Raw genomic sequence first — 26300 nt, 5'->3', positions numbered from 1 at the left:
CACGCACTTGTGAGTGTGCGCCGAGCTTTCTGACACGGCTTCCGGTAGTAAACGCGCAGGCGAGCGGTTCCCCATCTACTGGGGAAACGCAGTTATTGCAGGCAAAATGACCCAAAAAATGTTTAATAATACAATTTATTCAGGGTTGGCGGGCCGGATTAAACGGTCCCGTGGGCCGGATGTGGCCCACCCCTAGCCTAGAAGATGGGGCGATAGTGAGCCTGCGGCTAATAGTTCACGACACGAGTAAATGCGAGTAAATTAAGAAGAAAAAAAAAGAGAAGAAAAACAACCAACAACAGTTGGTGCTAACGCGTTGCTATTTGGCTTTATTTTCCCTGAAAATTGAGGATATAATCTCGAAAATAAGACATTTTTCAAAACTTGACTTTCAGTCAAAGCAAGAAATCATAAGTAAGGGAAGACCAACCCCAGATTTGCGAGGATCAATTCAAACTACGGGCCTCCCGGGACGGACTACAACACGTTCGCTTCAAAAGGATTGGTACTCTAAAACAGACTGGCTTTGTGGTTGTACTGCCAAAAATAGACTTTATTGCTTTCCCTGTCATCGAGATCTTCGTCCAGAAGGACAGGAGAATGGACTTCATTTACAAGTAAAGGTAAGAATACTGCAGTGGTGTGTTTAAATGTACAGTGGTGTGTTTAAAATATTAAATTTAATCAAGAATGGGATAACAACCATGTATGCATGTAAATCTGACTTGTGAGTCAGTGCCTTAGCGTCATACAGTACGTTTGTAAATCTGCCTCACCAACCCCAACCCTCACCGCACGTCACTGCAGCAGAAGCTTTAATCTTCAGGTGGGACACCCAAGCTGGACAGGTCTTAGTGGAGAGGCCTGACAGAGTGCAATCCACTTCTCCAGGTTGAGAGCTGGACACACAGCTAACAACTGCCGTGAAGAAAACACTAACAGTGTTAAAAATTTGTAAAAAAAAAAAAAAAAAAAAAAAAAAAAAAAGAACATGCCCCCTTTCACATTTCTGACTGCCCTCTCATGTGCATTCCTAGAACCGGCCCTGGATAGCGAAGGAACAGGTGATGACAAAATGGCAATATCATGATGAAAAACAAGTCAAACAGCAACTGAATTCAAACGTAAACGTGGAAGTTGCCTCTCAGCAGGGCACTTAAATCTGCGTATGAAAAGTAACTTTGCTCCGTCCATCAATCCAAGTGCCCCAACTCGTCCGCCCGCATTTTTCATATTAGAGTGGAGTGAGCTACTTAAAGTAAAAATTATACATGGAGGGAGCAAAAGAACAAATAAAGTCTTAACACATTTTACGCGCATGGTCATAATTTTGGATGGATGATAAAACCATATTGTTTGCATTTAAAGTTTCTAACTGGAAATGATGGCGCACTTTAACAGCTTTACTTGCCGTGGAAATTTAGCAGACGTTTCCCAACTGCAAGTCTGAGGAGCTTGCGCAACAGTATCAACATTACCTCTGTCTTGCTAGGCTATTGTTTCTTTTTAAGACCACAGATTCCGCAAGAATCTGTTCACGTTTTTTTACGCTGTGCTCACTGTTCACGGAAATAAACTAATCCAAAAGGCAGCGGAAGTTGTTGCTCATGTTTTGGAAATGTCCCCGGAAGAGGAGTGAGTGTACTTGTGTGACATGGTGGTGGCGGAGCAGCTTTGTGCCACCCGAGCTCGAAGGCTCAGCGCCGAGGTGCGACTTGACGGAAGATGGTAAAGAAACGCGAGCTTCTGGTGAGTTATACTTGCGCGTTGGAATGCTGAACCAGAGCAGGCTCGCTCGGCTGGCTGGCTTCGCTCGTATCCGGCCGTGGCGCGAAGAAGACGGAAGGACGATTCGTTAGCTTGCCGCTGTTAGCATGCTGCTTAACGCTCGGCCGCGAGAGGGGCGACGCCAGCGGAATTGGTTGGCCGGGAAGCGGAAGCTTCGCTCAGAGCTCTCCCGGACGACGTGCACGTGAAAGTGGCAGGCTGGCTGGCAGACTGGCTGGCTGGCTAGCTTGCCGGTGTTGCGCCGATGCGAGCTCAACTGCTCCCATGTCGGAGAGTCCTTAGCATGTTTTGTACGTGTCGGCGTCATTTTGCCAATTTGCTCGCAATTCCTGTCTGGAATGAACATATCAAGAAATGTCCAGGTTGCGTGTACGCCCTGGGTGTATGCACTTGTCGGATGGGTGACGTGTTTACTTGACACACCCGACTTACCCTCCAGACATGATCAGAGTTGTCCATCTAGTTGCCTGGTTGATTGATCGCACGATTGCCTTTGGAGTCCGAATTATCTTTATTGACTAAGACTGTTACGTTCTGAACGAGAGGCCTTGTGATTCGTTCCAACAGTGATTGCATTCTCCAACCGAGCGAATTGAACTCTTGACGAAAAAAAAGCTCAAGTTATGTCACGCGTCTCATCGTTAGGGCTGAGGCAATCGAGTCGTTCCTGAACAATTGAGTTTTTGGATAAAAGTCTAATCTTTTCTTGGAAGACACAAAAAACACATTTGGATAATGGAAGACCAAGTGGTTTTCATTTTTAGCTAATTGTCCTTTTCTACTTGAATTCAACTGAAAACAAAATTCCAACCCAAATCCAAGAAGAACAGTAAAGGTGAGCGTCTCTCCATAAGTTAGCCGCCGTCAAGGCCCGCGTTTGCTCACTGAGCATTTTCCGGTCTAAAATCCGTCAATTAGACCGCTATACGGTGCATAGACGTCCAGGCTAAAATCCATCTCAAACACGTCTCATCTAAGAAACTTTCATATATAGACGTGCTTGAGACGGAGCTTCTATACGTACGAAGCTTCTATACATAGCCGTCGAATAGATGGCTATGCTTAGACGTGTAAAACACAACTATAACTCGTCTATATATATCAGGGGTGGCCAACCAGTCAGAGACTAAGAGCCACATTTTTTACTGAAATCCCAAAGAGTCACATCATACACATGAGCACACATGAACATCCCCCCCACAGTCACACTCGCGCACACACAAACGCACGCACACAAACGCGCGCGCACACACACACACACACACACCTCTGCTCAGCTAAATTTATTGTGTGACATTATTATGTCACGCACCAACATGATAATGACAGAAATTGACTCCTACAGTAGGGTGCGGGTTCGATTCCACCTCCGGTCCGCCCTGTGTGGAGTTTGCATGTTCTCCCCGTGTCTGCGTGGGTTTTCTCCGGGCACTCCGGTTTCCTCCCACATCCCCAAAAACATGCTTGGTAGGCCGATTGAGCGCTCCAAATTTCCCCTAGGTGTCAGTGCGTGTGCGGATGGTTGTTCCTCTCTGTGTGCCCTGCGATTGGCTGGCAACCGGTTCAGGGTGTCCCCCACCTACTGCCCGATAACAGCTGGGATAGGCTCCAGCAAGCCCGCAACCCCCGTGGGGATACAGCGGTACAGAAAATGGATGGATGGATGGACTCCTACATTACTATAACCACAGGCCAGTCATTTTCAACAATGAACATTGTGTGCATTGTCTCACACACAAACTCTCAGTTCAACAAAGTCCACAAACAAAACCATAATAATTTACAATAGCGTTTATTCACTTACTGTGCATGTTGCTTAGTGCATTCCTTGCCTTGAACAATCATCTTCAAATCTGGCTTGTATTCCGTTGTTGCTACTCGAAGCAATTCTTTTTGTTGGATGTAAGATACCGTTCCTTTTTGTTTGTCGTTTTGAGGAGACAAGATTTCAACACCGTCACTGAGGCTTTTTTTAACAAACTCCCCTTCATTGTATGGCTTTTTAGCCCGTGCAATGTTCCAAGCCAGTTGATGCGATGCAAGTGTGACAGTCTCTGAGTGCTTCGTAATTTTTGGGAAAAACTACCTGTTTTTCTGCCTGACTTTTCAAAATTGACACTATTTGTTTCCTCGAATGTGTTTGCGCCTCCTCCTTTGCGGGATTTCACCTCATGCACATGTGCGTTTGACGAAAATACCAGATTGAACTCAAGCGAAGCGAACACGCAGCGTTTGACGAAAATACCATATTGAACTCAAGCAAAGCGAACACGCACAAAAACAAACAAACAAATAAACCCACAAATGTTGATATGAACGTAAAGGAGCTGCATGAAACCTGGCAAGGAGCCGCATGCGGCTCGCGAGCCGCGGGTTGGCCACCGCTGATATATGTGAAAGTTTCTTAGACGTCCATTGCATATGTTTATAGCGCTAATAGCTATTAGTGATCATTTGAACGTCTAGACGTCTATTCAACATTAAATAAGATTCTCTTTAATACCTTTAACCTTTGTGTAGTTCTAGGCTGTTGTGAAAATGCATTTGATATGTGATCCTTCCTTACCTATGTTAGCTATGGATGGACCGTTTTTTATGTTAAAATTGACCAAAATGACAATTGAATCTAAATTAAAACATTTTTCAAACATCATCCAACAATCACAAACATGAATGTGCAATGTTTTTAATCATATCATGTTTAAAATTAAAATTAAATAAATACATACAGTATTAAAAAATAGGGGCTGTTTTAATAGAGAACAAAACTACTACCGTTTTTTTCCATGTATAATGCTCCCCCATGTATAATACATACCCAAAATTTGACTCCTACTTAAGTCCGTAAACGTAAAATTATTTCAGAAAAAAGATCATCTTTGTGAACAACAAATGTTATTCTGCCGGTCAGTATCACTGCGCATGCGCTAGCAAACTCAATAGCGAATAAATGTTTCGGATTTGTGTAGGGTACATTGTGACCGCAAACGAGCAGGTGATCGAGCAAGCGTCTGATAGGAGAGCATTGTGTTTGTATGGAGTGTGTTTGAAGTGACCAGCAGAGAAGAAAGCCCATCTGTAATGGCGGCCTCCGTATCATAGCCGGATTAAAAAAAAAAAAAAAAAAAAAAACTTTTTTTTTTGTACCCATGTACACCGACCGTGTAGGCGCACCCCAGATTTTAGGACAATAAATTAGTTAAATTTTACATTATACATATATAATATTATATTATGCATTATACATGGAAAAAAACGGTAAATTGCAATATAAATTATGTACATATAGTGGTGTAAATCGCGGGTTTTGTCACGATACGATATTATATCGATACAAAGAACTACGATACGATATTTGCCGATATCCTAAAGCCTGCTGCGATTCATTCACGATATATCGCGATATAGTGCTCTACGATCGACATATATATTTTTTAATAAAAAATATAGAACAATATTCTGATTTATAACAATTCATACGCAAAATCAACAAGGTACTGCAAACTCTTTATTTAGGAAATTACAAGAGTATTGTAGTATACAAAGTGCTTATTTTAACACTGAACTTTGATGTCGTGTTTTTTCTTTAAATGTGCGGCGAGATTCGTGGTCCCTGAATATTTGATCACCGCATGGCAGGATTTACAAACTGCACGTGTCTTGTCGGTTGAGCCATCTTTTCTTTGGAATCCAAAGTGCTTCCAAACGAATGACTTTAAGCCTAAAGGGGAGCAAATTTCCTCGTCTTTTTAGACACTAGCCATAGCACCAGCCCAGGAGCCGCGTACTAGTTGTCGACTCCCCTTTCACGTGCTTGCTCTGCTCACAACACAACGCCGCCGCGCACTGCTCCCGGAAAGAGGAAGCAAGCAACAATGAACTGGATTTCAAAATAAAGTTGCGTCTAATGTCCGAGGTCAAACACGGCGATATAAATCGATGTTTACGTTTAGCATCGATGCCAATAAATCGTAGAGCATTATATCGATTAATCGATGTGTATCGATGAATTGTTACACCCCTATGTACATACTTTTTCTGTAGGACATATAAAATAAACAAATCAACCTGCCCAGCAAAACACAAGGGGGAAACAAAATAAACATCACCCTCTTGTGGGCTTTTGATACCCCCCTGGCCACTCAGCGCTGGACCGTGTTTTAATTTTAAAGATTTTATTCACTTGAGATTTTATTTACTGAAAGAAAAACCACTACATACACATGCATCAACATTTAACAAAGTTTTTTTTGAATTTGAAGCAAATTCACTTTAGCTATCCTTAATGTTTGTGTCAGGCGCTCTTCTCTTCCAAATTATTAAAACTAAAACAACTAGTCATATAGCAAATTATGGGAAAACGAGTACAAGCTAGCAGGCAAGCTACAACTTAAGTCCGATCTTGCAATTAATTGATAATGAAATGGGCAAACTTTGCAGGACAAAACAACAGCGCTTACTGAGAAACCTCGAGGACTCACCTCTTAGCACCCTTACTTAGTGTCTTTCAGGAGGGATTTTGTCTATAAGAAGTAACAGTCATCAACTTAAACTCCAATAAACACGCAGGAAAACTTTACTTGCTCCGCACACTTCTTCGTGTTTTCTTTTGTTTTACGGTGGCACACAATTTATGCACATTGGTGCCTCCTTGTGGGGTGTTACCGAGTTGTTTTTACTGTGAAATTGATCTCCATCCATGCGTTTTGTTTATGATTTAAAACAAAGCAATAAAAGTTCTGTACATTATTTATACAACTTACAGTTGGTTTAGAGTTTATTATTTCATATTTAATGGATTTAATTTTGTCGTTCATATTTGGTCTATAGAATAACCAATTATAGACGCGTCTAAATCTGGTTACAAAATAACCACATTTTACACAGATCAATGGTTGTTTAGAACGAAGCAATACAACTTGTATTTATACAACTTGCAGCTGGTTTAGTTTAATATTTCATATTTGATGGATTTAATTTTGTCATCTATATTAGGTCTATGGAATAACCAATTATAGAATCTGGTTTAAAAAAATAACCACACTTTACACCAGGGGTAAAGTGTGGTTATTTTCACCAAACTACGGCCGGATACGGCCCGCAGGACCGTTTAATCCGGCCCGCCAACCCTGAACAAATTGTATTATTAAACTTTTTTTTTTGGTCATTTTGCCTGCAATGACTGCGTTTTCCCAGTAGATGGGGAAGCGCTCGCCTGCGCATTTACTACCGGAAGCCGTGTCAGAAAGCTCGGTGCACACTCACAAGTGCGTCTACGTACTCAGTAGTACGGACATGGCGCACTCGCGCTCTATTTGTATCAGTCCCGAATTTAGAGCGTGGGCTGTGACGACAGCATTCTTGTAATTCGCGCGCTGAGCTTTCAGATGCAGTTTTGCGCTAAAGCCACCCACAAACCTTCCCCTGGAATCCTTCCATTAAAATGAGTCGCCCAAGGACAAGCAAGGTGGACACAGTGCCGAGCGTTTAATAGAGAGTGGCCAATTTGGCTCGACGTACGCGACGTGACGTTCAGCCACATGAACGTCAACATCAACCCGTCACAGATCGAGGTAAACGGACCAACACCTCGGATCTCGCCTAAGAATTGCCACAACAAATTTTACTCCAGACTATGACGCACTAGCAAACTTCAACAAAAAAGACAGCGGTGTCTACAAGCCTACTGGAACCTACAAAATGATTATAAGGAAGGAACACAAGAACTTTAAGAGACTGCTCATATGTGTCAGAGAGATTCTGCTCTGACAACTGAGCTGAACTTTTATCTGTTAAGATTGTGCATGGTACAACAGAAAGTTAATGTTCCATGGCTTTTTTTTCTATGAAGAACCCAGAGAGAGTTATTTAGTTATTATTTATTTCCTGTTTTTTCTGTGAAGAACTCAGAGAGGGTTATTTAGATATTATTTATTTCATTAATAGTGTTATTATTTGTTTCCTGACTTTTCTTCTGTAAAGAACCTGGAAAGGGTTACTAAATAACCGTTATTTGGTTATGTGTGGCTTTCTGGAAAACAATAAATTTTTTAAGCTCCCCTACGATCGTCACACTTTTTCTGTTACAAACTGACACCAGGCCCCCATCAGAGAAGGGAAAAGTTATGTGGCCCTCACAGGAAAAAGTTTGGGGACCCCTGCTTTACATGGATAAATGGGTGTTTAAAAGGAAGCAATACAACTTCTGTACATTATTTATAAAACTTACAGCTGGTTTAGACTTTAATATTTTGAAATATGATCATATTTGATGGATTTAATTACCGTATTTTCCGGAGTATAAGTCGCACTCCGACTCGCACGAACCATAAAATGCACAATAAAGGGAAAAAAACCCACAAGTGGCCCCGGAGTATAAGTCACATTTTTGGGGGAAATTTATTTCACAAAATCGAACACCTTGCAAGAACAGACATAAACCAGCAACAACAGGCTAAACGATATGGTATGCTAACGTGACATAAACATAAACAAGGAGCTGAGAACGGGCCTGACGTAACATTAACAGTTATTCAAATAACTATAACATAAATAACACATTTATCAAACCATCTGTGTCACTCCAAATCATTAAATCCATCGAAATCTTCGTCCTTTGTGTAAACAACGCCGCTTCTGACACAAAACTGTGTGCGCCGCTGACGTCGGACTCGTCGTCATTTGCAGTTCAAATTATTCCACAGGCCCATATAACTATATACATATAAACTATATATCGAAAAACTATAACATAAATAACAATTTTATCGAACCATTCGTGTCACTCCAAATCATTAAATCCTTCGAAATCTTCATCCTATGTGTAAACAACGGCGCTTCTGACCCCGAAAGTGTGTGCGGCCCGGCGCTGACGTCAGTTGCAGTTCAAATGATTCCACAGGCCTATATAACTATAAATAAACTATATATCAAAGAACTATGAACAACAATTTTATCGAACCATCCGTGTCACTCCAAATCATTAAATCCATCTAAATCTTCATCCTCTGTGTCACTTAAAATAAGTGTGTGCAGCGCATGTAAGTATTTTTTTCAAACTTGAGTCTTGAAATAGAGGGGGTCGTCTTATAATCAGGGTCGTATTTGATTTGGGCCAATACGGTATTCCACAGATCTATATAACTATATTGTAGCGTCACCAAACTACCAGGCAAGTGTGGGTTTGGGAAGGGGCTCTTCACAAAACAAGAGCTCAACATATCTGTTGGCTCGATTTAACAAAGCGGCCCGGATCTCTCTTCCCATCTCCTCCCCCCTGCTGCCTTCATGGCCTCCCTAGACAATCGGAAACTACTTAACTCTAACAATATACAAGATGCTAGCTACACTAAATAAACTATATATCAAATAACTATAACATAAATGAGTTTATCAAACCATCCGTGTCACTCCAAATCATTAAATCCATCAAAATCTTCATCCTCTGTATTACCGTTTTTTTCCGTGTATAGTGCGCAAAATTTAACTAATTTATTGTCCTAAAATCTGGGGTGCGCATTATACATGGGTACAAAAAAATTTTTAATTTTTTTTTTTTTTTAATTTTTTTTTTTAATTTTTTTTTTTTTTAAGTCCCAATGATCGTCACACACGTAGGGAGGCAATGGGTCCCATTTTTATAGTCTTATGTATGGTCTTAACTAGGGTGGATGTAATTTTTTTTGTTGGCGTTGATTTCTCCGACTGCCCGTAAACGCACCACCGCGCTCCGTGCGCGCACGGGACAGCAAACGAGTAGGTGATCGAGCAAGCGTCTGATACGAGAGCATAAAATAAGTATAAAGTGCAGAAGTGATAAAGTATGTAATAGTGCAGGAAACAAATCGTTAAAGAATAAGACAGGCTGGGAGGCAGACAGGCAGACAGACAAAAATATTCACCTTGGTAGCCCACCAAGCAGGAATATTTTTTAAACAAAACTGTTGAAATTGAGTGATGAAATTAATGGTTTTGGGGTTGCTATAGTTGCCCCTGATCCCCTGCAGCCCCCAATGGGGGCCTGTGGGTCCTGTGGCCCCTGGCCCACTGCGGCCCCCATTGGGGGGCGTCTGCGGCCCCTGGCCCCCCGCGGCCCCCCCAGGCAGCCCCCAGACCCCGCTTATTTTCAGTGTTTTTTTCTCATTTGCCGTTCTCATCCCTGATTTATGGTTATTTATTATAGCGGAACCGTTATGTGCAGTTAATTATGTAATGTGTGCCGTCGTGTTGTGTGACGTCATAAGTTGACTTACTTCATTACAGTATTACAGTATTAACTGTTACTGTTACCTTTGAACTTCACGACGTTCCTGTTTCGACGTCACATGACCAATGGAGCGTAACTTGATTGGCTGAACGTTGGATGATTTGATACAGGGATCGATTACTTCTCCCTTGGTTACCCCGGATGTCCGCGCTGAATATTTTTACACTGAATTTTTGGAGACATTGAATTTTTTTACACTGAATTTATTAAGACATTGAATTTTTTGACACTGAATTTTTTGAGACATTGAAAAAAATGTCTTAGGGAAAAAAAAATTCAGTGCTAGAAATTCGATGGCTTTTAAAATTCAAAGTCTGATTTAGATGCAAAAAAAAATTCAGTGTTAAAAATTGGATGTAAAAAAATTCAGTGCTACAAATTCGAATTCAAAATCCGATGGCACAGATAAACTTCCATATACAAGCCAACAGGAGAAAAAAGGACTTGGAAGCAGGCTGTGATTGCACCTCACTTTGATATTAATTTAATTATTTTAAGTGGACTATTAAACAAAGTCAACATTAATTTAAACTAAAATATTACCGTTTTTTTCCGTGTATAGTGCGCAAAATTTAACTAATTTATTGTCCTAAAATCTGGGGTGCGTATTATACATGGGTACAAAAAAAAAATTAAAAAATTTTTTTTTTTTAATTTTTTTTTTTTTTTTTTTTAAAGAAAGTCATGGTACAACAAAACCAACAACAGAACTGACCGACAAAGTCGTGGAACAAAAAGACAGGGTGACATTACCAAAGACAGGAACAGAATGACAGTAACACATGCAATGATCCAACGGTGAGCGAGGGGCAGACAGGACTTAAATACAAAACACGTTACATCGATTGAGGTGACACAGGAAGAGAGGGGCGACGCGAACAGAAACTATGGCAACCTAGACACATAGCAAAACTGGGGACGAGACATGACAAATCTCCCCCGAAATAAAACTCGCCTTTCTTCTTGTTTGTTGTCATTCGCGCATCGCATTCAGCCATCCTGCCCAACACACTTAGTCAAAAAAATCCATAATTGACGACACATCGTTTGATGCGATGGTGCAATCCTTGATGGTGTGTTATTGTCAAATATTGTTTGTTTTTAATCTCCATCGCGGACCGGACGTCATACGGAGGCCGCCATTACAGATGCGCAGAACGTATGCGCAAGACACGTCAGCTATATTAAGAGCAAGATATGTTTTCTTCCTATTAGTTTCAATTCACAGTTTAATTAGCAGTTTCAATCAGCAAATAACAAAATGCGTATTACAGGTAATATTTTATTTCACAACACTTTGCCTTGTTCCTTTCGTCTCTGCTGTTCACTTCAAACACGCTCCATACGACCGCAATGCTCTTGTATCAGACGCTCGCTCGATCACCTGCTAGTTTGCAGTCTGTCACAATGTACCCTACACAAATCCGAAACATTTGTTGCGGCTCCGAGTCACGACGAGGGGCAAGTTTTGGTTTCCAAGGGTGTTTTTATTCCTCTTCAACGTCTCTCCCATACAGAGCCGCCTTTTTCACGTCCGCAGCCCATGCGCGCACGGAGCGCGGTGGTGCGTTTAGGGGCAGTCGGAGAAATCAACGCCAACAAAAAAAATTACATCCAGCCTAGTTAAGACCATACCAAAGACTATAAAAATGGGACCCATTGCCTCCCTGCGTGTGTGACGATCATTGGGACTTAAAAAAAAAAAAAAAAAAATTAAAAATTTTTTTTTAAAAAAATTCATAAAAATTGGGTGCGTATTATACATGGGTACAAGCTTTTTTCCAGCATCAGCATGCCATTCTTAGGGTGCGTACTATACATGGGGGCGCACTATACACGGAAAAAAACAGTAATTCAGTGGCTACTTCAAATAATAAAAACCCTAAACAAAATGTCCTTTCAGTTGATTCTACACTGTGGAACACTTGACACAAACGCATTTATGTTCTATACCTATTCAAAATTCAAGAGTGTTTATTCGCCATGTTTGAGCGTGCCAAACAAGGAATTTGACTTCGGTAAATCACAGCCTCTGTTCAACATTTAGGTGACTAATGTTAGGATACGGATTTTAGCTATTGATCTGACTCCAAATTGCGATCAACACTCCACTCAAAAACTGTTATGTCCTAATCCACACCCTGTCGCACCTAACAATTTTGCGAGTTCGTTCTGTCAAAGAGAAGACCAGTAGATCAATTAGGCCGAATTTACCAATTGTTTAATCCTGACAAAGCAAGCTAATACAGGCGCCTGGGTCTCGGGTCCTTAACACAAAAACTCGTGTGCCTTCGTGACCATCAAAGACAACACATTCTTCCGGGTTGCCCAGTTTTAAAGAAACACAATATGAATATTCAAGCATGCAAAATATTGTGTGGTGATTGGTCGATGGTCATCTTCTCCTCGTTTGGGTGTTTTCTGCTCAGCGCAGGTGTCTGGTCTCAGTTGTGGGCGGTTGGGTCTGGACCACAATGACGAGTTGTTATTCGCGTTCCTCACCGGCCTTGAGATGTCCTCCCTGTCTGGACATCCTGTTCCACAATACTTTGTAGAAAACAAATTCATGTAGCCTGCACATTCCTTTCCACTTAATATGCGACCACACTACTACTAGAAATTATATTGATATGATTATTTATGTCTAACGCAGCCTTAATCAAATATGTTTGCAAACTACCAAAAGTACATTTCCCTTTACCAGTGACCGTGTCACATATCCCTCCGCCCAGCAAAGTGGTGCCGCACAACAGTGGTCCACAGCCTTTATATGAGTGTATAAAAGTGATCAAGTCATCACAAAAATCACGGGAAATATCCATAGATAAGCCGCACCTGATTATAAGCCGCAGAGTTCAAAATGTGAGAAAATAGTTGCGGCTTATTGTCCGAAAATTACGGTAGTGTATTAATAATACAAGTAATAAAGTAATACGTAATTATTATCAAATAATAATGTGTTGATAATTTCACATATAAGTCGCTCCTGAGTATAAACATCCAAACTGTGGCTTCATTGCTGCGCGTCGGCCGGCCCAATTCAGCCAGTCTTCCCAATGCACTCCCATTTATCTCTTTTGCAGCTTTCCCACACAGACACAGAGCGCGCCCAAGATGACATGATGGTTCCCGTGCTGAGCTCCCAAAAAGCCAGCGAGCTGCCCATCCATGAAGTGGAGAGCGCTCTGCAGGTATGAGTGTCGCCAAGCGCGCTCGGGGATCACTCTGAGCGTTGCGCATGTGTGCCTGCGTGCGTGCCTGTGTCCCGCGTGCGTGCAGGCCGACCTTCAGTACGGGCTGGCCGAGGACGAGATTTCCCGAAGGCGGGTTTACCACGGCTGGAACGAGTTTGACGTCGGAGAGGAGCTGCCGTTGTGGAGGAAGTACATGTTGCAGGTAGGCAGCTTTGGGTGCGGGTGACGCAGATGTGGCTTCCTTACATAGTTGGAGCGCTAATGGGGGGTTGTTACTGCTGTTCCAAGACAAAACGGCCAACTTGGACCAGCGTGAACATCCGCACGGAAGCAAATTGCACAGTGACATGAGAAATCGCCGCCACACGCTTTCAGCCTCGCCCGGGTGTCTCCACGAGTCTGCTCAAGTCAATTGCCGTCCTTTGACCTTGGCTCCCTTTGTAATCTGAAGCGAGTGCTTTAAAAGCCAATTGGATTTTCTGTGCCGTCCCTTCACGAGAAGCTTGTCGGCCGACCCTCGACCTCGCTAACAGGAGCGTCTCGTATACATAGCGTCGACATTCCTGTCTCCCCGATCGGGATTTAGCGCTCCACCCAAAATTTGTCATTTGAGGCGCCACTCGTGACATCTGGGTCTGGCTTGCCCACCTCTACACACTCGGAACCGCCAGACCTGGCAACCGATCCGAGTTCAGTCCATTTCCTCTGCCCGAGCCAATTCACAGGGAATTGATTCCCCGCCTCATCAATCAAAGGAGAACGGTGCTTTTGTGCATGACAAATCCGATTGGCTTATTTGCCGAGTCATCCAACCTGAAGGATGACGTGGTCGTTAAGAGATCTGCCAAAACACTCTAGTTTTGTCTCTCTGCAACGAGCGACAGAAACAAGGCAAGCATTGAGGAAGAGACACTGACGCGACGCCAGGAAGGCAAAGATTAGCGTGGGTCGAGCCCACGGCTGCAGCTGATGAGCCAAATCAAGCGAGCCGTCGTGCGTTGACCGAGTTGAAGCGGCAGCTGGCCCGCAATTAACACCGGTGGGCCAAAGTCTGACTGCATGGTGATGCACTGCCTTCCCATTCTAGTTCAAAGATCCGCTCATCCTGCTGCTGCTGGTGTCCGCCATCATCAGCGTCGTCATGCGGCAGTTTGACGACGCCATCAGCATCACGGCGGTACGACTGGCGCACTGCGCAACACCTCGCCGACCGCTGTGTTTCTCTCACTGACTGCTATGTCCGCCTCTCGCTCTCAGGCCATCATCATTGTAGTCACTGTGGCCTTCGTCCAGGTGAGTGTGACGACGCCAGGCGGGCGTACGCCTGCAAAGCTTACCGCCGCTCTTGCAGGAGTATCGCTCGGAGAAGTCTCTGGAAGAGCTGGGAAAGCTGGTTCCGCCGCAATGTCATTGGTAGGCTAACCCCCCGCCCTATGGAAGGAGATGGTGCTCTGCCTTTTTCATGCTGTCCGCCGGTTTCAGCATCCGTGAAGGTCGGCTGCAGCACTTGCTGGCCCGGGAGCTGGTCCCAGGCGACACGGTGTGCCTGGGGGTGGGTGAACAGGTGCCAGCGGACCTGCGCCTCTTTGAGGTGAGCTCACGTCAGCCTGTGCACTGCTTGCGCTCTGGGCGCTGAGCTCCCCTCCCAACTTCCCACGTGGCAGGCCAGCGACCTCTCGCTGGACGAGTCCAGTCTGACAGGGGAGACGGCGCCCTGCTCCAAGTCCACAGCACACCAGCCGGCCGCCACCAACGGCGACATTGCTTCCCGCGCCAACATTGCCTTCATGGGCACACTGGTGCGCTGCGGCAAAGCCAAGGTACACAAGATGGACGCAGCAAAGTCATCCCGCCGGGCCGTGGTGGTCAGACCCGCCCGCTTTCTGCATCGCTTGCTGGCCTCTCCTGACACGGGCTTTGTCGCGGCAGGGCATTGTCATCGGAACAGGAGAGAACTCTGAGTTCGGCGAGGTCTTCAAGATGATGCGGGCGGAGGAGGTGTGCCTGGATGGACCCCCGTGAGTGCGGCTGGCCCGCTTACTTTTTGTTTGTGTGCAACGGCAGGCTCCCAAGACTCCGCTGCAGAAGAGCATGGACCTGCTGGGCAAGCAGCTGTCGTTCTACTCATTCGGCATCATCGGTCAGTCCACCCATCTCTCGATGTCTGGTTGGCGCCCTTCACACAGGCCGCCTGTGCTTCCTGTAGGGGTGATCATGCTGGTGGGCTGGCTGCAGGGCAAGAGGATCATGGACATGTTCACCATCGGTGTCAGGTAGCCGTTTCTTTGATGCTCCAGGGAGTCCAGCTTAGTTTATTTTAGCTTATCCTATTTTAGCCTAGCCTATCTGAGCTTAGTTTATCGTAGTTTAGCTAATCTTAGTACATCTTATTTTATTTTAGTTTGTTATTTTGTTTTAGCTTATCTTAGCTTAGCTTTGTTTGCTTATCGATTGAAGCGCTCAAAAGGCAGATCGATGACTCAAGCCAGAAAGGACAACATGGCCCGAAAGTTGCGTTTTTGTGCACTTTTGATTGTGCCTAAGAAAAGGGCCACACGTTGCTCAGCCGCCCTGCTTGTTTTTTCGTCAAAGGTAGCGGCTCCGGAATTTCAAATGAGCAAGAAAGTGAGGGCAAACTCTTTTCCTGTGTTTTTGTCTGTGGCTTTGTCGACCGTGATGGGCCTCCCCTCCTTTGAAATGTTAGCTAACAGCGCACTGTGCCCGCAGTCTGGCAGTGGCGGCCATTCCCGAGGGCCTCCCCATCGTGGTGACAGTGACGCTGGCGCTGGGCGTCATGCGCATGGTCAAGAAGAGAGCCATCATCAAGAAGCTTCCCATCGTGGAGACGCTGAGTACGCCCCGCCCTCGCCCGCCGCCCGCCCGGGCTCCTGAGCTGCGCTGTGTTTTCAGGCTGCTGCAACGTCATCTGTTCAGACAAGACGGGAACGCTGACTAAGAACGAGATGACCGTCGCACAGATGTTCACGTCGGACGGCATTCATGCTGAGGTGGACGCGCTCTGCCAACCTTTGCTGCCAACCTGTGGCAGTGCCTTGTCTGCTTTCTTCTTTTGCCGCTTTCTCCTCGTCTTCTTCCTCTTTACTTCTCCTTGCTTGTTTTTCTTTCGTTTGGGGTTCTACTTGTTTGCCTTCCACCCATCATTTTTTCCTTGAGCATTTTCATCCACTCGTGCATGTCGGGGTTCTCGTCTTGTCCCCCTAGCTGACGTAATGAACACGCAAACGCGACCGTCTCATGGGTTAGTATGTAAAAGTCTTGGGTCCGAATGTGCGGAAGCCCAACCGGACTTGTTGATGTTCCCTTTGCTGCCTGCCATGATATGTGTTGCGGTCCAGGTCACGGGCGTGGGCTACAATGCCAGCGGACAGGTCTTAGCCCACGGAGAAATTGTCCACGGCTTCTCCCACCCGTCGCTCGGCAAAATCGCGGAGGTGGGTCTGTGACGAAATGGTACGAAAGGGGAAAAGCCACAGTGAGGAAAGATGGGTCATTGGCTTGTGCCTGCGTCTAGGTGGGCTGCGTATGCAACGACTCCGTCATCAGGAACGGGACTCTGCTGGGCCGGCCCACCGAGGGAGCACTGGTGGCCCTTGCCATGAAGGTAGGAGGCAGAGCGAAAGCCACGAAAAAACGCGCTGGCATTATTAAAGATTAAAAGATTAAAGTAAGATTAAAGTCCCAATGATCGTCACACACACACCTGGGTGTGGTGAAATTTGTCCTCTGCATTTAACCCATCCCCGTGTGATTTTAATCCATCCCCTGGGGGAGAGGGGAGCAGTGAGCAGCAGCGGTGCCGCGCTCGGGAATCAGTTGGTGATCTAACCCCCCAATTCCAACCCTTAATGCTGAGTGCCAAGCAGGGAGGCAATGGGTCCCATTTTTATAGTCTTTGGTATGACCCGGCCGGGGTTTGAACCCACAACCTTCCAGTCTCAGGGCGGACACTCTACCACAAGGCCACTGAGCTGTTGCGTGCGGCTCATCGGAAGGGTTGAGCTTGGCGGGGAAGCAAACGTGTGTGGTGTTTCAGGGGTCTCCCGAGAAGCCAATTTCTACTGTTGTTACTTTAGTAAGAAACACAAAGTGGATGCGAATGCCCCACTCTCAAGCCTTCCTTGAGTAGATGGTGGAAAGTGCCTTTGGAACACGCGCAAAGTGCGCCACCCCGTGGCCTGGAAGGCGTCCTGGCCAGCATGTGACATTGCCTCCTCCCCCTCCTCCACAGATGGGCCTGGAAGGCCTTCAGCAGGAGTATGTGCGTGTTGAGGAGCTTCCCTTCACCTCCGACAAGAAATGGATGGCGGTGCGCTGTGTTCACAGCACGCGGCAGGTGCGTAATGCCTGGCTGCCGAGGCAGCCAGAGCAAAGATGTGAAGCCCGCCTGCTTCTACACTTGGCAGGACGAGGTGGGCGTTTTGTTTGTGAAAGGCGCCTACGAGCAGGTGATTGGCTTCTGCAGCTCCTACAACAGTCGAGGCAGCGCCTTTCCTCTCAGCCAGCAGCAGGTGGAGCTCTACCAGCAGCACATCAGCTACATGGGCACTGCTGGCCTCCGAGGTGAGTGTGCCCAAGCCCAGCCCAGCGCCTCTTTCTTGACCTGAGCCGCTCCGTCTTCCCCCTGCAGTACTGGCCTTCGCTTCCGGCTGCGAGATGGGAACGCTGACCTTCCTGGGCCTTGTGGGCATCATTGACCCGCCCCGGGCGGGGGTGAAGGAGGCGGTGGGCAAGCTCATTAGCTCGGGCGTCGCCATCAAGATGATCACCGGAGACTCTCAGGAGACGGCCGCCTCCATAGGTCAGGCGCCGCCCGTGGTGGCTCGCAGTAAAGCGGCCAGACTGAGGTTTGCTGACGTTTGGCTTGAATGGCAAAAGTCTTCTTGACCTGTCAGATGGGTTCGCTCGGGGGGAGGCTTTTCGGCCCCCCAGCTGCTTGAAACGTCTTCAGCAAGCTAGTGCTAGGTTGCATTTGCTCTACTTTTGTGCACGACAAACCACAACGCAGACACATTTTCCTCATTCGAATTGGGGCAGTGGTGACGACGGGTCACATCACAGGCTCAGAAAGAAGCCCTGGCCCATCTTGTGGGCAAAAGATGAGGAAGACGTCCCTGTAAAAGCAGCACACTTTGCTTGGGATGGAACTTGATGGCACGGAATGGCCCGCGTTGTGTGTGTGTGTGTGTGCGCGCACGTGTGCAGCGAGCCGTCTGGGCCTGTGGTCCAAAGGAGGCCAGTGCTTGTCCGGCGAGGAAGTGGACCGTCTGGACCTGCAGCAGCTCTCGCAAATCGTCCGTCGAGTAAGACGCACACACCTCGGCACTTGTCTCCATCACCTGACGTGTGTGTGTGCACACAGGTCTCTGTCTTCTACCGAGCCAGCCCCAGGCACAAGCTGAAGATCGTAAAGGTCAGCACACACTTACAAATTTGAAATGGGCGGGCACGTAGCCCAACACATGGCATGCACGTGCGCACATCCAAATGCGCTCGGGCCTTGGCTGACTCTTGCCCCTCTTGTAGTCTCTGCAAAACATCGGCGCCGTTGTGGCCATGACGGGCGACGGCGTCAACGACGCAGTGGCACTAAAGGCGGCCGACATCGGCATAGCCATGGGCCGCACCGGAACTGACGTCTGCAAGGAGGCCGCCGACATGATCCTGGTGGACGACGACTTCAACACCATCATGTGAGCGGCCGGCAACAAGGAATATGACTGGCCCACATTGTCCTGACGCGGGGCGGAGAACACGACTGGCCCATGTCGTCCTCACGCGTGGCGGGGAACACGACAGGCCCACCCCGTCCTCACACGCGTCTCCTCTGTTGCGCCGCTTGCAGGTCAGCCATCGAGGAGGGAAAGAGCATCTACAACAACATCAAGAACTTTGTGCGCTTCCAGCTCAGCACGTGAGTCGCTCGCTCGCCAGACCGGCATCTCCTGAGAGTCAAGACAAGCCTTGCTAGGTGTCGATGCCACCGAGGCGCCGCCGGTTGGCACGGAATGGCCCGCGTTGTGTGTGTGTGTGTGTGTGTGTGTGTGTGCGCGCGCGCACGTGTGCAGCGAGCCGTCTGGGCCTGTGGTTCAAAGGAGGCCAGTGCTTGTCCGGCGAGGAAGTGGACCGTTGCTTTGGAACCACTTGTGCTGGACTCCAAAGTGACTTTTGTTCAAACGTGAAATGAGAGTTGAAGGCTACAAAGACGGCATTATTATAGAAGGAAATCTGCGTTGCCTTTGAGTAGCCAAGGCGCCACGGCGAACGCGTATTGGCAATTTGGCAGGATAAGGCCGGTGTCCTCCATTTGCGGCCTCCTGTTTGCGTCACCTGTTTTCTTCACCCCACCGCCGCCCCCTGCAGGAGCATCGCGGCGCTGACCCTCATCTCCTTGGCCACTCTGCTGAATTTCCCTAACCCGCTCAACGCCATGCAGATCCTGTGGATCAACATCATCATGGACGGGCCGCCCGCGCAAAGGTAAGGGCTCCTCACACAGTCTTAGCCCTACTTTGAAAGCCTGAGCCGGGTGGGAAAAGGCCAATTTTCCAGCCTAGCCTGGCCTGGCCTCATTCCGAGCCTTAGCTCTCCAAGCTAAGCGATGGCATGTGCGTTTGTGTCCTCAGTCTGGGCGTGGAGCCAGTAGACCGTGCGGTGATCCTGAAGCCGCCTCGCAACGTCTCCGACAGCATCATCACGCGTGGCCTCATCGTCAAAGTTCTGGTGTCGGCCTTTATCATTGTGTGCGGGACGCTCTTTGTCTTCTGGAGAGAGGTGGGCGCTCTCGAGCCGGCTGCTCCTCACTGCTGCTCCTTTTGGCCGCTCCTCACGACTCGTGTCTTGCAGCTCCAGGACAATGAGATCACCCCCCGAGACACCACCATGACCTTCACCTGCTTTGTCTTCTTTGACATGTTCAATGCGCTCAGCTCGCGCTCACAGGTCAGTTGGCTTGCTGGCCTTTGCCCCTCCCGGACGCATTCCTGTATCCTAACGTGCGTGCGCACAGACACGCTTGGTCCACGAGATGGGCCTGTGCAGCAACCGCACGTTCTGCCTGGCGGTGCTGGCCTCCATCATGGGCCAACTGCTGGTCATCTACTTCCCGCCGCTGCAGCGCGTCTTCCAGACCGAGAGCCTCGGCGTCTTCGGTAAGTGGACCAAAGCAAGGGCTTAAATCATTTCAAACGTCAGTCGGCACGGAAGCAGAGCACAGTGGCAGTGGCGGCCACTCTTGGAGCGACGGAATAACAATTTGCAAACCAGCCAAATACATTTTTAGCCAGCCAAAGAATTTATGACGCTATAACGTTTATTAGCTGAGCTGAGTTATGCGCATGGTCCCATTGAAAATAAAGACCGTCCCGTTTGTCAGACCTGCTGTTCCTGGTGGCACTGACGTCATCAGTGTGCATCGTGTCGGAGGCCATCAAGCGAGCCGAGCGGTGGCGAAGCGCGGCCAGGAGAGCGCCCGGCGACCGCTTCCATCAGGTGTGACGCCAGCCAACGCCCCACCTGCCAGAATCAGATGGGAAGGACTAAGCCCTGCCCCATTTGTCACATTCCTGCTCTTTCCTTCCTCCTGCTGGCGGGCGCTCTTGTTCACTTTCCTCGTGCGGGAAGTGTGTTTAGGTTGACTTTGTGAGCTGTCGCCACAGGCCCATCTGTTGTGAGGACGTGACTCACTAAGCACGCCCCCGACGGCGGCAACACCACCAGGCTCGTAGGCTGACCTTCCGCTTGAAGTTATTTGAATAATCCTTTTAGGCCCCCAGTCTTCCAATCCTCCCGTGAAGATTTGGGAGCAGGTAGTGAGTGCGTGATTAGGGTGGGGTCCTCTTCAGAAGAAATCCGGCCATCGCCACAATTAGCCGCTGCTTTTGTTGGACTCCTATCGGTGGCTATTCCACAAAATGTCTCAGCCCTCCTTTTTCAAAAGCCTCTTCGGGTGGGTATGAGAACCAAAGATCGCTGCTACAATGGTGGGCTCCTTCCCTGCTTCCCGACACTATTAACTGCAGGCGGGCCTGAAAGCGTCAGTCCGTTGTTCCCCCAATGCTGCAAAGTGCTTCCAGGCGGCCGACCTTCTCGCCAACCCAACTCTTGTTCTTCGACATCCATGATGGTCCACTTGCATGACGCCGCCGTTAACGGCAGCGCATGGTAAAAAGTACCCAGTTGGCAAAATTTGGGCTTTTGTCAACACAGGACGTTTGAGGGCCAAGCTCCTTGACCAGAGAAAGCCAATATTGTCTTGGAAGTATTGCACATGGCAGAGCAGCTTTTATTATTATTATTTTTTTTAAAGACTCCTTTACTTCGTTTTTCTCAAGTGAATTTTCCCCATTCGTGACAAAGATGAAAGAGAAAATAACACTGAAGAATTCTTTCTCAAGTAAAATTTCCCATTCGTGACAAAGATGAAAGAGAAAATAACACTGAAGAATTTTGTTCCTTCTATGCTCATATTTTTCTTTTTAAACCCCATGAAGTGAAATGGCGGATATTTGGTGGAGGCTTCCGTTTTAAAAACTACAGTTTTTTGTTAAAAATCTCCACGGGAAATAAAATGCAAATATTTTTGTGTTGCTTGTTGAAGTGACTGTTGGTTGTTTATTTTGAGCCGTCCCCGTCCATTGCCGCTGGAAGTCAAGAGGACAAGGCCAACGAGAGGCGGCTTCGGGCTTCCGTTGGCCACGCCTAAGCTCGTCAACAACTTGTCTCCCTGACCTTGTTGTGACGTTTTCAACTTGTCAAGTGGAAAAGGGAATGCTTGTCTGACTGCTGTCACGCACATTTCACGCTCAGCATTGAGGAAATGCACTCCTAGCTGATCAGCCTCCGGCTGCTCCACGCGTTCTATTTCATTAGCAAGCGTGGGAGTTCAATTGAGACTTCGGGGAATTGAGGAGTCCAGAAAACCAACAATGACGACTGAATGAGGTCGGACAGCATCCTTTGACAGATATTGCTGCTGAAAATTAGCCTTCTGTGGAAGACAAGGCTGCACAAAGTTGGAAGAAAGCACACGATGTTGCGTGCCTGCTTGAAAATGAAACCATATTCATATAAGTATATATATTAGGGGTGTAAATCGCGGGTTTTGTCACGATACGATATAATATCGATACAAAGAACTACGATATTTGCCGATAACTTAAAGCCTGCTGCGATTCATTCACAATATATCGCAATATAGTGCTCTACGATCGTTTTTTTTTTTTTTTTAAATAAAAAATATAGAACAATATCCTGATTTATAACAATTCATACGCAAAATCAACAAGGTACTGCAAACTCTTTATTTAGGAAATTACAAGAGTATTGCAGTAAACAAAGTGCTTATTTTAACACTGAACTTTGATGTCGTGTTTTTTTCTTTAAATGTGCGGCGAGATTTGTGCTCCCTGAATATTTGATCACCGCATGGCAGCATTTACAAACTGCACGTGTCTTGTCGGTTGAGCCATCTTTTCTTTGGAATCCAAAGTGCTTCCAAACGAATGACTTTAAGCCTAAAGGGGAGCAAATTTCCTCGTCTTTTTAAACACTAGCCATAGCACCAGCCCAGGAGCCGCGTACTAGTTGTCGACTCCCCTTTCACGTGCCTGCTCTGCTCACAACACAACAACGCTGGGCGCACTGCTCCCGGAAAGAAGAAGCAAGCAACAATGAACTGGATCTCAAAATAAAGTCGCGTCTAATGTCCGAGGTCAAACACGGCGATATAAATCAATGTTTACGTTTAGCATCGATGCCAATAAATCGTAGAGCAATATATCGATTAATCGATGTGTATCGATGAATCGTTACACCCCTACTAGCCATAGCACCAGCCCAGGAGCCGCGTACTAGTTGTCGACTCCCCTTTCACGTGCCTGCTCTGCTCACAACGCAACACGCCGTGCACTGCGCCCGGAAAGAGGACGCAAGCAACAATGAACTGGGTTTCAAAATAAAGACGCGTCTAATGTCCGAGGTCAAACACGGCGATATAAATCGATGTTTACGTTTAGCATCGATGCCAATAAATCGTAAAGCATTATATCGATTAATCAATGTGTATCGATGCATCGTTACACCCCTAATATATATATCATACAACACGATGTTCGCATGTGCACCCAATGTTCTAATTCAACAGTTTTTCCCCCAAACCGGCCAGCTGGAGAAAGCCCCCGTCACATTTGACTTAGTGATATCACACACCACATCTAGATGCATGTGTACACCACATCTAGGTGCATGTGTACACCAGTGGCAGGCCGTGCATTTCACACCTAGGTCTTCAATAGTGCTCCTGAATCTGAATCCACCCGACCCTCAATAACTATTTTATGGCTATAAAACTTCTACTGCAGGTACAGCTCTGACACATAAAAAAAGCATAAAAAAAACCTGATAAAATTGCAGTATTATTTAGGAATACAGCAACATTTCACCAAAAATCGTGATTATTCAATCCATCCAACTTCTTCCGCTTATCTGGGGTCGGGTCGCGGGGGCAGCAGCTTTAGGATGGACTCCCAGACTTCCCTCTCCCCAGAGACACAGCTCATCCCGGGGGATCCCAAGGCATTCCCAGGCCAGCTGAGACATAGTCTCTCCAGCGCGGCCTGGGTCGTCCTCGGGGCCTCCTACCGGTGGGACATGCCCGGAACACCTTCCCAGGGAGGCGTCCGGGAGGCATCCTGATGAGATATGCCCGAGCCACCTCATCTGGCTCCTCTCAACGTGGAGGAGCAGCGGCTCTACTCAGAGTCTCTCCCGGATGACCGAGCTTCTCACCCTATCTCTAAGGAAGAGCCCAAACACCCTGCGGAGGAAACTCATTTTGGCCGCTTGTATCCGGGATCTCGTTCTTTCGGTCACGAACCATAGCTCGTGACCATAGGTGAGGGTAGAGCGTAGATCGACCGGTAAATTGAGAGCTTTGGCTTTTGACTCTGCTCTCTCTTCACCCTGACAGACCAGTACAGAGTCCGCATTACTGCCGACGCTGCACCAATCCGCCTGTCGATCTCACGCTCCATCCTGCCCTCACTTGTGAACGAGACCCCAAGATACTTGAACTCCTCCACTTGGAGCAGGATCTCATCCCCGATCCAGAGAGGGCATTCCTCCCTTTTCCGACCGAGGACCATGGACTCGGATTTTGAGGTGCTGACCCTTATCCTCAACCGCTTCACACTCGGCTGCGAACCGCTCCAGGGAGAGCTGGAGATTACGGCTTGAAGAAGCCAACAGCACCACGTCGTCTGCAAAAAGCAGAGACGCAATGCTGAGGTCCCCGAACCGGACACCCTCGACGCCTTGGCTGCGCCTAGAAATTCTGGCCATAAACGTTATGAACAGAATCGGTGACAAAGGGCAGCCTTGGCGGAGTCCAACCCTCACTGGGAACGAATCCGATTTACCGTTTTTTTCCATGTTATAATGCGCAAATTTTAACAGATTTATTGTCCTAAAATCTAGGGTGCGCATTATACATGGGTACAAAAAAATATATATATTAGGGGTGTAACGATACATCGATACACATCGATTAATCGATATAATGCTCTACGATTTATTGGCATCGATGCTAAAGGTAAACATCGATTTATATCGCCGTGTTTGACCTCGGACATTAGACGCGACTTTATTTTGAAATCCAGTTCATTGTTGCTTGCTTCCTCTTTCCGGGAGCAGGGAGCAGTGCGCGGCGTTGCTGCACGTGAAAGGGGAGTCGACAACTAGCACGCGGCTCCTGGGCTGGTGCTATGGCTAGTGTCCAAAAAGACGAGGAAATTTGCTCCCCTTTAGGCTTCAAGTCATTCGTTTGGAAGCACTTTGGATTCCAAAGAAAAGATGCCTCAACGGACAAGACACGTGCAGTTTGTAAATCCTGCCATGCGGTGATCAAATGTTCAGGGAGCTCAAATCTCGCCGCACATTTAAAGAAAAAACACGACATCAAAGTTCAGTGTTAAAGTAAGCAATTTGTATACTACAATACTCTTGTCATTTCCTAAATAAAGAGTTTGCAGTACCTTGTTGATTTTGCGTATGAATTGTTGTAAATCAGGATATTGTTCTATATTTTTTATTAAAAAAAAAAGAATAATCGATCGTAGAGCACTATATCGCGATATATCGTGAATGAATCGCAGCAGGCTTTAAGATATCGGCAAATATCGTATCGTAGTTCTTTATATCGATATTATATCGTATCGTGACAAAACCCGCGATTTACACCCCTAATATATATATATTATTTTTTTAATCCGGCTATGATACGGAGGCCGCCATTACAGATGGGCTTTCTTCTCTGCTATTCACTTCAAACACGCTCCATACAAACACAATGCTCTCGTATCAGACGCTCGCTCGATCACCTGCTCAATTGCTGTCACAATGTACCCTACACAAATCTGAAACATTTCTTCGCTATTGAGTTTGCTAGCGCATGCGCAGTAATACTGACCGGCAGAATAACATCCGGTTGTTCCCAAAGATGATCTTTTTTCTGAAATAATTTTACGTTTACGGACTTAAGTAGAAGTCAAAATTTGGGTGCGTATTATACATGGGTACAGGCTTTTTTCCAGCATCGACATGCCATTTTTAGGGTGCGTATTATACATGGGGGCGCATTATACATGGAAAAAAACGGTACTGCCGGAAATGCGGACCAAACTCTGGCATCAATGATAGAGGGACCGAACCGCCCTTATCAGTTGCCTTGGCACCCCATACTCCCGAAGCACCCTCCACAAAACTTCCCGAGGGACACGGTCGAACGCCTTCTCCAAGTCCACAAAACACATGTGGACTGGTTGAGCAAACTCCCATGCCCCCTCGAGGATCCTGCCGAGGGTATAGAGCTGGTCCACTGTTCCGCGGCCAGGACGAAAACCACGCTGCTCCTCCTGAATCCAAGGTTCGACCTCCCGACGGACCCTCCTCTCCAGTACCCCTGAATAGACCTTACCAGGGAGGCCGCGGCACCATTGAGAGCGTCCTCTCCAGCTGTATTGCTGTTTGGGGTGGCG

General features: G+C 46.9%; 1 protein-coding gene across 1 annotated transcript; it reads left to right on the top strand.

The window, feature by feature from the left end:
* The first annotated feature begins 1501 nt into the window (after positions 1-1501).
* Positions 1502-21864, top strand: atp2c1 (ATPase secretory pathway Ca2+ transporting 1). Its single transcript, XM_061288253.1, has 27 exons — positions 1502-1749; positions 13138-13245; positions 13334-13450; positions 14336-14425; positions 14506-14541; positions 14600-14661; positions 14731-14839; positions 14913-15068; positions 15178-15246; positions 15313-15388; positions 15455-15521; positions 15976-16100; positions 16159-16256; positions 16605-16700; positions 16781-16870; positions 17498-17602; positions 17673-17829; positions 17897-18067; positions 18472-18569; positions 18629-18679; positions 18793-18959; positions 19112-19180; positions 19630-19746; positions 19893-20040; positions 20113-20208; positions 20276-20417; positions 20642-21864. Exons 1-27 carry the CDS (start codon positions 1726-1728, stop codon positions 20761-20763), a joined length of 2766 nt encoding a protein of 921 aa, XP_061144237.1. The 5' UTR covers positions 1502-1725; the 3' UTR covers positions 20764-21864.
* The last annotated feature ends 4436 nt before the right edge of the window (positions 21865-26300 follow it).

This window comes from Syngnathus typhle, linkage group LG10, assembly GCF_033458585.1.
Source record: "Syngnathus typhle isolate RoL2023-S1 ecotype Sweden linkage group LG10, RoL_Styp_1.0, whole genome shotgun sequence".
Taxonomy (NCBI): Eukaryota; Metazoa; Chordata; class Actinopteri; order Syngnathiformes; family Syngnathidae; genus Syngnathus; species Syngnathus typhle.
The sequence above is the reverse complement of the archived record's forward strand: the minus strand, read 5'-3'. Positions and strand labels throughout refer to the sequence as shown.

What these genes read in the sequence shown, in the direction of transcription:
- atp2c1 (XM_061288253.1), top strand. Translation starts at nt 1,726, where the DNA reads ATGGTAAAGAAACGCGAGCTTCTG. An exon ending in TGCGCTGCGGCAAAGCCAAG is followed by an intron (nt 15,069 to 15,177) that starts GTACACAAGATG and finishes TTGTCGCGGCAG; the next exon opens with GGCATTGTCATCGGAACAGG. An exon ending in CTACTCATTCGGCATCATCG is followed by an intron (nt 15,389 to 15,454) that starts GTCAGTCCACCC and finishes TGCTTCCTGTAG; the next exon opens with GGGTGATCATGCTGGTGGGC.